At 40.7% G+C, this 11,102-nt stretch overlaps 1 protein-coding gene across 6 annotated transcripts in view; it reads left to right on the forward strand.

The window, feature by feature from the left end:
* LOC122839466 (segment polarity protein dishevelled homolog DVL-1-like) overlaps nt 1-10,785 on the forward strand; it is a 32,977-nt gene extending 22,192 nt beyond the window's left edge. Inside the window, exons 6-16 of one of the 6 annotated variants that reach the window (XR_006372048.1) lie at nt 697-790; nt 921-990; nt 1,073-1,212; nt 1,683-1,759; nt 2,630-2,697; nt 3,411-3,731; nt 3,997-4,164; nt 4,244-4,459; nt 4,677-4,726; nt 5,661-5,699; nt 7,734-7,867. Coding sequence is in view for 5 of the 6 variants with exons in the window: in XM_044131045.1 (XP_043986980.1) it covers nt 697-790; nt 921-990; nt 1,073-1,212; nt 1,683-1,759; nt 2,630-2,697; nt 3,411-3,731; nt 3,997-4,164; nt 4,244-4,459; nt 7,734-8,230 (1,651 nt within the window). In the remaining variant the exon portion in view is untranslated. The other 5 variants (XM_044131083.1, XM_044131055.1, XM_044131064.1 and 2 more) reach the window with 5 other exon arrangements.
* The last annotated feature ends 317 nt before the right edge of the window (nt 10,786-11,102 follow it).

Raw genomic sequence — 11,102 nt, forward strand, 5'->3', positions numbered from 1 at the left:
GTATCGGCTGATACCGACCTGATGCAGCAAAACATCACTGAAATGACTTAAAATGTTTCTTTTTTTTAAATCAAAGACATAAATGTACCATTTTACAATTTTATTTTCTAACTCTGCATCAGTAAAGCACATTTAAATACACCAATAGCTTCACTAGCTTGATCAAACATTTAAAAACAACTTTAATTTGTTCCGTCAATAACAGCCATTGTAAAATAAATAATACAGAAAGTGAAACTGACTAAAGCAATAGGTTGAAAAAATAAACTGCAGCCAACATAGAATGTGAAATAAATAGTAAAGCGTAGAATTATACTGAATAGATCTGCCTTCATTGATCGAGCTCATTCTCACCAATACCCAAAGATTCTTTTCAATATCAGGACCAATACAGATGTAAATATTCAATCAGTTTGTCTCTACTGATGGATTATCTTACAAGCAGTTACAGTTCAAGTTTATTGTTTTTCTGTGGTTGCCTGCAAACAAAACATTACAGTTCTCCACTCAACCTCGACTCTCTCACGTATTTAATCATCAATGTCGATTGAAGTTGGCTCCCAAAAGAAAAACAGCTTAGGGACTGAAGTGGTCTTAGTGCAACTTGCTTTTCTCAACTTGGCCTTTTAATCGGCTACATCTCATTTTCCCTCTCATTCTGTTTCTGAAACTCCATCTTCCCTCTTTGTGTTTCAGGCTCAGCAGCTCCACAGAACAAAGTTCTTCTTCGCAGCTCATGCGCAGACACAAGCGGCGCAGACGGAGACACAAAATGGCCAAGATAGACCGGGTACGCACTTCTAAGCCCCATCACCGCCAGAGCACGAATGAACGCTGACGGCGAGCAGCGGAAAACGATGAGAGAGCTGATTGATATGGACTCCGTGTCACTTTTTATTTACCTCTTTCTCCCTTTCTAGTCTTCATCTTTCAGCAGTATCACAGACTCCACCATGAGCCTCAACATCATCACCGTCACACTCAACATGGGTAAATGAGATTTGCACTTTGCCGTTTAGTTTTTTTCTTTATATCTTACTCCTCACACTTTTTTTTCTTTGCTTTTTGACAGAGAAATACAACTTCCTGGGCATCAGTATTGTAGGTCAGAGTAACGACCGGGGAGATGGCGGCATTTACATTGGCTCCATCATGAAGGGAGGAGCCGTGGCTGCTGACGGCAGAATAGAACCAGGAGACATGCTCCTGCAGGTACACCTCCACTTTTACAAATCCTTTGTGATGAATTTAAAAATCATGATAAGTATCTGTCTTCTTCGTGTACACCAATGACTCTGTAGCTGCCACAGTTAATGCGTCACAGATGAGACGAAAAGACATGAATGTGTCTACGTCTGTGGTTTTTAAAGCATATCGATAACCACATCTTATTCACTTCCGTAGCAAGGCTTTTATGTTGAAGTTTTCCTTTGTGCGGTTGCCGTCTTGTGATCTCTGTACATCAAGAGTTTTGTTGTTACGCATCGTCTGAAGCACGTGAAGGCTGATTGTATTTTCTGTGATCGCTGCATTTTATGTATGGTTTAGGATTTGTATGAATCTGAAGGCCTTAAAGCTCTAAACACCCAAACTTCCTCTCCCACCAAAACGTTCAAAATGACTTCTAGGTCCTAAAAAGCTGCACAGTGAAACCTGACCTTAATGTTTTGTATGTGAACCAGGTAAATGATGTGAATTTTGAGAACATGAGCAACGATGACGCTGTGAGGATCCTGAGAGAAATCGTTTCTAAGACTGGGTAAGAGCATCGAACTCACTCAGTTACTGTTGGAGAACAGCATCAAACTGTCTGTTTGTGCTTTGTAAGAAATATTAAATGCTTCAGTTATATCAAAAAGTTGGTATTTATATTACTACAAAATCATTTTTTGAAAGATTGTTGAGGAATGCCGGCTGTCAAATTGACACATATTTCTCTTACATCTTTAGGCTGCAGACATGAAATCCATGTTTATTGTCACCCTTGTTAAGATTTGCTGAAAAAAACTTTTTTACTGAAGTGGTTTAATATAATCTTGTCTTTCCTATTTTTAAAATTAGACGACTGAACTACATCTGTGTCAGATCTTATAAATACTGACTAAAGGTTCGTTGTTCAACAAAAAAAGTTAAATATAAATATTTTAAAAAAGCTTCAGTTATGGTTAGTTTATAGGAATTGCTCTCGGTTTTTTCTAAATATCACAGCTGACTTTTCCCACAAATGCACTAAAATTATGCTGCAGCAGTAAAAAATTCCCTTATTTTAATTTTTTTGGCACATCTTTCACACATATTTGAATAAAAATGAAGGCAGATGTTGGTTTATAACCCATCGTGGTTTCCATAGTAACACCCAAACCTGCTAATGTATAATATTCATATACAGCTGCATCACTGATTTGTACTAAACTATTTTTCAGCTTATTACTATTTAAATGTAATTAATTACTGTTTAATAAATCTGATAATCTGTACATAAAGAGGAACAACAATTTTAATTAATTAATTTTTCACACTTTGTCTTTTATTTTTTAATATGCCTCGGCACTCTTTTCAGTTTACACCTTATATTTGCAGATGTCTGTGTTTTTACCCTTTACTTTCTTTTAAATTCTTCCTTTTTTAGCCCTATTAGTCTCACTGTTGCCAAATGTTGGGATCCGTCTCCGCGGAGTTACTTCACCATCCCTCGTGGTAAGATCTTCCTCAGTCACGTATGGAGAGATGACACTCGCAAAATGTATTCACACCCCTTGATCGTGGTCACACCACTACCACAAACTTCAGAGTAATTCAATGTGTTTAGCAAAAGCACAAAGTAATGTGTAACACAAAAGTTTTCTGTTCATTTGTATGCAACCCCCTGAGTCTGCACTCAACCACAGTTGCTGCAATTGCACTTACTTGGACTTCTCTGTTAAAAGAAAAGCGCAGCCGCTTCATGACGGTGCAACTTCCACTTTTCAGTAGAGTCTACTCAGAATGACGTGCAGCAATAATTTTCTGAAAGTTTGCATGAAACTTCCATTTTCGTCTTAAGTAATTATCATTTACTGTGTCTTAACATGGCATGTGGCTTCAACCAGAACTTCCTCTGGCTACTTTAAAACGGTGGCTTTCTGGTCACATAATCATCCCTTTGTTTGTCGTCAGATTAAACAATGACGATCTTAACAAGTTAATATACTATTTTTGATTTTATTTAGAGGTAAAGGCCTAAATAACATCCACAAGTTTTTCTTTTACATCACAATTACCCTGCTTTATGTTGGTCTATCAGATAAAATCCCGAGAATAGGCCCTTAAATTTGTGGTTGCAATGAGATAAAATTAAACAAGGGTGTAAATATTTTTGCAAGGTAAAATGTTGAGTTAGTTACCTGAGCATTTTTGTTTAATATACTCAGCGGAGCCAGTGAGACCCATCGACCCTGCAGCCTGGATTTCTCACACCACAGCGCTGACGGGACCTTATCCACATTACGGTAAAGACAGCCAGAGTCTTCTTTATGAAAACACTTTGAGTAATAATTCAGATTTTGACAAACATATATATATATATTTTTTTTTTCCCCATTCTTTCTCTGTCTCAGAATTTGATGACCTGCCTCTGTCGGTTGGTAAAACAGACATGGCAACCATTGTGAAGGTGATGCAGCTGCCTGACTCTGGCCTGGAGATACGCGACAGGATGTGGCTGAAGATCACCATCGCCAATGCCGTCATAGGTGAGAAGAGCAGAGCAAAACGTTAGAAGCACATGCATTCTGTGGTTTTAAAGCCAGTTTACTGGAAGTCGCACAGAACTGAACAGAAACTACAAAAGATATTCACTACACACAATGTTGTGAGCTGTGATGGTATCAAAATTACTAGTGCTTGCACATTGTAGTCTCTGGGGTCACTTTGTTGTGTCAGCAGCATTTCCAGCGTGTGTGTCGCAGCTGGAGCCACCATGTCTGTGTGTTTCTGTGTGTGTGTTGCTGCGTTTAGGTGCTGATGTGGTGGACTGGCTTTACTCCAGAGTGGAGGGCTTCAAGGACCGGCGAGATGCACGGAAGTACGCGAGCAGTCTGCTGAAACATGGCTACCTGAGACACACCGTCAACAAAATCACCTTCTCTGAACAGTGCTACTACACATTTGGGGACCTCTGCCAAAGTATAGATGCTTATTCCTTTATAATTGAGCCCCTCTGTTACTTCTTTATGCTTATTTGATCCTTCTCTCCTGCTTTAAGACATGGCGTCACTCAATCTGAATGAGGGATCCAGTGGCGGAGGCTCTGAGCAGGACACGTTGGCGCCGCTACCTCCCACCACCAACCCTTGGCCTCTTGGTGGGCAGCCGTTCCCTTACCCTCCGTTTCCGTCGGCGCCCCCCTGCTTCCCGCCGGGATACTCCGACCCGTGCCACAGTTTCCACAGCGGGAGCGCCGGCAGCCAGCACAGTGAGGGTGAGCAGCGACGATGGCGCAAGACGGGCCCCCTCGGTTTTCCATCACTGAATCATTAATTAATGTAATCTGACTCAAAACTGTCTGTGTCACATGACGTCCGTGTTAGCAAGCGTGTGACTCATGCTTAACGCTAGCCGCTCTGGCCCTTTGCTTTTGGATTGCCTTCTCCATCGTTCAGTCTGTGTTTTCTAAAACGCGTCCTGTTGTCGTCAAGGTCAGTCATGAGCGCGTTGAGTCACGCAGCGGACGGCTCTGCAGTACTGGGTGTGTACAAGACGCTAAAAGACATCTGATCAGCCGTGTGATCCGGAATCACAAGCAAATCCCATCTGCTTCTCTATGAGTCCTCAGATGATCTTTTGTCTAAATGTGCTGGTGATGCATGATTTTTTTTTTTTTTTTTTTTGCATTGAAAGAGCGCAGAGAGCCTGAAGGGTTTTGGGGGGCTGGAGTGGGAATATTAAACTGATCAATTCAGCTAAACTATCGGTTTGTTTTTCATCATTGTGAGTGATTCATCTAAGCATGGCCATATCTTGCTTTCAGCCATTCTTTTCACCAGTCTTTGAAAGAACAGAGAAAACAAACTTAAGAGAAAGGAGGGGTTGCCGTTACGCTGCAAAAACACAAAAACCTACCAAATAATTTGGATCTAGTTTCTGGGAGCAAATATTTGGTACATTTGAAATAAGGCAAATTTAACTCACAATTAACTTTTAAGCGAGATATAGGAGCTTGATTTTAAATCAGAAAGAGCATAACATTGATGGGGAAAGGGGCAGATTATTTCACTTCACTAACAAGCCGTTATTCCCTTGTTATAAGAGAAATAATCTGCTAGTGGAACTGATACTTTTTCATCAATATTAAGGAATTATTGAGTTAAAATAAGCTCCTATGACTTGCTAAAAAGTGTTAGTTTTGCCTTATTTTCACTAGAAACCAGACCAAAAATACTGGGTAATATTTTGTGGGTTTTTTGCATTGTATTTATGCTAGAGCACAATTTGTTTAGTCATATGCATGTGTTTGTTTTTATTGGATTATAAGCCATGATTTATTCAGCTGGACAGGGACAGGAAAGCAGCAGGAAGCAGAGTTAGTTGAAAGGCAGTGGAGCAGGTTTAGGATGGGGACATCTGGCTGGTGAGGTGTGTGTAATCCTGTTGTTCCCTCTGTTTCTGCTGGGCTACGGTAGACTGAAGGAGGAGGTAGTCCCAGGACACTGGGGGAACTGGTAAGCCTGCTAACCCCCTCTTCTCCTCCTCCTCCTCTTTTTCTTCATCTTCCTCCTCTGCTGCTCTTCTCACTCACCATCCAGTCTCGCTCTCCCTCCATCCTCTCATCTTTTTCTCCCACACTCAGCATTCTCCACCTATCATACCGCACCTTTAAGGTTTTCTCTTTCTTCTCTTCTCCCCCCATCCTCTGCCAGCTCCGTGATTTTTTTTTTTCCTGTTTCTGTGTATCCTTTGTGTGACTCTCCTGACAGCCGATTTCTCCGTCTCTGCACCTTTGGGCATGCGTTTGTTTTGTGCGCTGGGAGATGCATGATGCAGGATGATCAATCTTGAGGCTTGTGCTGCTTGGGGACAATCATGCACCACTTTACCCAGTGCTGTTGGGCTCATTGCAGAAGTTGAAATGTTGTTTTTGCAACGTGTGGTACACCTCCATCAGTGTAAGCAGCACAGCTGCGCTGAAATCTTCCTTTTGAGGTACATTTGATGGTCTATGTAGTAAGTTACTGAAACGAGTTGTGCTTTTTCTGATGCTGGTGTGTCACGTTTGTATGTGCAGTGCCTTGCAGACATATTCAAGCCACTTGACCCTTTTCATGGTGCATTACAACCACAAATATTATCGTATTTATTGAGGTTTTATCTTATAAATCAACATAGTAGAGTATTGTGGTGGATGTCTGGGTTCAGGTTTTTAGACGTATTTACATCTGAATGTCTCTACCAGCTTCATGGAGACTACTTCTTTTTTCTGAAACTGGCTGCAGATTTTTAATTGAATTGTAGGGTACAGACTTTGACTAGGCCATTCAAACATATAAAAATGCTTAGATTACATAATTCTTTTGTAGCTTTGGGTGTGTTTATAGTTGTTTTATGTTTATTTTTCACCTTGTAACATGTTTTTACCCTGCATCCATCTATCCATATAATCTGATCCCATCCCTCTCTCTGCCCCCACAGCATTATGCTGCCACAACCGTTTCACTGTGGGGATGGAGTTGTGCATATAGCATTTACTTGTTGGCCAAAACATTAATTTTCCATTCCATGTGCCTCAAATGGCTCTTAAATCATTTGTAGTGAAAAAGTAATACTAATGTGTTTGAATAAAAATGTTTTTATGATTTTTGATGGGATGATTTCAATAAAAATCCACAAAAGATGACTCCAACACAACCGGTAATATTTTTTTATGTCTTTTTTCTCAAACTGTTTGTTCTTTCAGAATCAGCTTTGTAGTCCAAGGATGTGAGCCAATCACACTGTAAAGACATTCGGTATAAATATATACATTTAAGAGGAAATAAAGAATTTTTTTAGAGCATTTTCTACAAATATAGTAAAAGACAATCCATAAATTCACTTTATTGCAAAAACCTTTTGTCTGATGATGGTTTTTTGAAAGCGAGAACATATTTTCTATTGTAATCTATCAAATTTAAAGCTTTTGTCGCCCAAAAACGTTTTATTTAGATGCATTGAAGTTCAAAATGGATCTTTGTTTGGAAGAAAATTCCAAAACTATTTAATTCCTTAACGTAAAATAGATTAAATTTTCTGGTTGCAATGTAACAATTTGTTAAAAAAGTAAAAAATTCAAGTGGTATGAATGTTTTTCCAAAGCGCTGCTTTCACTGTGAATGTTTGTGTCTGTAGAAACAGCAGCTGCGGGATGATTGTAGTTGAGGTGGATCTTTAAGCTCAAACCTTTGACTTAATCATGTTTGCTCTTGACTGGTGACTCTTTCCTAGATAGCCTTATAAAATGTCACATCTTAAACAATAAGCTTTAATGTATATTATCCGGTTTAGAGTTTCAGCTGACAAAGTCTCCGCTAAGCTGTTGTTTAATGTGTGACCTTTTACTATTTTCCTGCAATCAGTTTCTGGTTCTGAGTCAGCTCCATCTGATCTGTTGCAGCTGCCACTCAGTGTGTTTTGGGCTGTTTTCTGCAAATGCTGCAAAAGGCCCACTTGAAACATCTTTATTTCTTCTTCTTTGTTTTTTTTTTTTTTTTTGTCAACAGGAAGTCGAAGCAGTGGATCAAACCCCAGCGCAGGCAAAGACAGACGCTCCCCGCAGGAGAAGGCTCAGAGGACGACGTGCTGCGAGTCGGAGCCCGGCGTCCGCGGAGCGAGGCGGGGCGACCGCTCCGCCAGCCAGATGAGCCACCACAGCCACGCCAGGTCGAGCCTCAGTCACAGCCACTCGCACAGGAGCCACTCGCTGTCCCAGAGCAACCACCCCTCCTTCGGCTACAGCCACACCCCCTTCACCCAGGTGGGGCCGGGCTCCTGCGCGCAGAGCGAGCGGAGCCACGCCTCCTCCTACGGTCCCCCAGGCTTGCCTCCCCCTTACTGTCTAGCTCGCCTCGCCCCCAAACCCTCGGTGAGCAGCAGCACGCCCCCCGGAGCGCCGCCGGGGAGAGAGCTGGCGTCCGTTCCCCCGGAGCTCACCGCCAGCCGCCAGTCGTTCCAGCACGCCATGGGCAACCCCTGTGAGTTCTTTGTGGACATCATGTGACAGGACAGTGCCTTCAAAAACAAAACAAAAACACAGTGAGCACAAAACAATCCTCCCTGAACTCACTTGCGTGTTTTTCTTTTTTTCTCCTCAGTCGTTTGAGCGCCCTTAAAGCCGCGGTATGTAACTTTTATAAAAAAAAGTATTTTTTTTCCTTTCTATTATTTCTTAAAACTGTCGCTATATCATGACAGTATAGTATGAGAGACAAAATATGAAATATTCAACTTCCTCTATCCTTTCCCTGCAGAAATACAGTTTGGTCAGAAACAACCAATCACAGCCAGGAGGAGGGTCTTATCGCTGCCAATCAAACTCATGTACCTACTTCTCACACTGTCCTCCTTACTCTCTTCTATGCTACATCTGCTTTCAGATAGCAGAACCGGTCATGAGTATTTAGTTTAATTAGAAAAATCAATATACAGATGAAAAGTTAACTCCACCAACAAATCGGCCCAGGTTTCCTTTATTTTATAGATCTCATCAACCTCGACAAACGTCTGGAAACGAACCGCTGAGTCTTGACTGGCAGACCCACCAGCTCATGTCTGCACTTTTGCAGATACCAACAGTGACTCTACTGTTACCAACTCACTGAATTTCTTGCTAAATTTATCAACATTTCAGACCAAAATTAGAATCAACAGGTCAGGCTTTTTAAAGACCATAGCCAGAAAACTGTAATTGGAGCAGGAAGAGGTAAAAGCCCCATGGGATTATATAAAGTCACCACCTAAATATTACAAAGAAAAATATAATCCAAGAATATAATGCCTCATCAGTCGATCATAAATTTATTAAATACAATCATATTGAAAAACTAGAAACATCTGCAAAGCATTAATGAAAATTTAATAAAATATGTAATAATAAAAAAAGTTACACAATTCAGTAGTTTTAAATAACGTTTAAACTCTTAAAGGCCTTTTGCAGAATGCTAAGGCTAGTTAGCAGGACCACCAATGATAGTGGATAAACAGTTTTCCTTTAACAGTAAGTTTTTATGAGCAGCACATGGCCAAGCATGATTAACAGCACTCAGACCGTCCTCCTAGCTCTGATTGGTTGTTTTTGGCATTTCTTGAGACAGAAATAGTAACACTATCAGGAGGTAGAGGTCTCACAACATGGTGACAGTTTTAGTAAATGTATAAAAAAACAGATTTATTTTTTAATTAAAGTTACGTACCACAGCTTTACGTTCAGAATGTAGATACCACCCGGGCCCCTCCGTGGCCCCTCAGCTTCCCGATGTCCACAGAAAGGAATACGGGCTGCGATAGCACAAAGGAAGGATTCTTCTCGCTCACAAGCACAGGTGCTCCACCTGGACCCCTCCAGCCCCAGCGCCCTTTTTTTACGGACATGTACAGTTTGTGAAACGTTAGTGCCGTTTGGTGTGGTGACGTCTTCGGAGCTGCCACGCAGATATTCTGGGGTGAAACCTCAGACACCGTCTGTTCAGTGAGACCTTTACCTTGGCTGGAACTGGATCTCAATCCCCCAGACCCAGACCCAAAACTCTGGACTTGTGTCCAAACCTCCACCTTTTTCTGGGGCTTCTTCGCCAGCCAACACTAACCGTGATCTGTGGACCCAACAACCGGCTGCCAGTTTGACCAAGGCTGCGTCGTGCATGTCTGAACTGCTTTAAAGAAATTTTATGAATTCATTTTGTTTGAAGTATTAACTAAACTGGAGGGAAGGAGGTTCCCTCTTGTTCTAAAGGATGAATCCGTACACTGGAAGATTTTGTGATGTTATTTATGTGGTCATGTTGCGTTGATGATGTTGTCACAGTTTGTCTCCTCTAAGCTTCTTGACAGACAATCAGACATCACCCTTTGTGAATCAGAGGCTACTTTCCGCTCTCTCAAACGTGCAATAGATGTCAAAAGTCTACACACCCCTGTAACTGCAAAAGGTTCTAAATAAACCATTTTTAGAACCTTTCCCACCTTTAATGTAAAAATATTTTCTCTGTTATTCACCTGGAAAACAAATAAATCTGTCAGAAGGTGAAATATAGAAAAGATAAATGTGGTGCTAACCTAGTTGCATAAATTTCCACAACATTAAATGAATGCCCTTGATTCAGTCTTCTTGAGTTCATACCTGACATGAATTATAGAGAATTTCATGAACGTCAAATCAATTTCTGCTGTGCCAGAAGGATTTTCCTCACATTTGCATTATTTAGCTAAAGCAGAAGCTTAAGGAGAGAATAACAAAATATCTTAGTGTCACTGTACAGAGGTACTTTTTCAGAAGAAAAGTACCAAAAAATAACAGCATTATATTTGCATAAACATAAATCAGTAGTTAGAGAAAATATATAACACTCAAACTGGATTATTTTTTTTTTTTTTACATGTCAAGTGTTTCATGCGGTCTAGCAACAACTTGAATTAAATCTCCAAAACTCCTGTGGAACAATGACATGATTGGATGAAATCATATCCAAACTGTTGGATATGAGTTGAAATCAAACTCTCACAAAATGCAAATTACAATGAAAAACACAACACTCCCCAAACAGGAAATTGTAAAAACAAACAAACAAAAAAAAAACATTAAGGTGGAAAAAGTTCTGAAATAATTGATCAAATTGTCACATTTTCACGTCAGGAGAAACTTCCGTTTCACCAGGAGTGTGTGGACGTTTTACATCCACTGCGTGGTTATTCCCATCAGGCGAGACGACCTGGACATTTCCAACACTTTGATTTAAGCACAGTAACACCAGCAGAAATGTGAGCACAACTGTCCAGCTGCCAAACCAATTTGCTGTTAAAACGTCGGTGAGAGAAGCCGGCGCCTCGCATTACGTGGTGGATCGTTCTTTCTTATGTCAGAGCTGTTTATGTTG

Source organism: Gambusia affinis, linkage group LG01 (genome assembly GCF_019740435.1).
Source record: "Gambusia affinis linkage group LG01, SWU_Gaff_1.0, whole genome shotgun sequence".
Lineage (NCBI taxonomy): Eukaryota > Metazoa > Chordata > Actinopteri > Cyprinodontiformes > Poeciliidae > Gambusia > Gambusia affinis.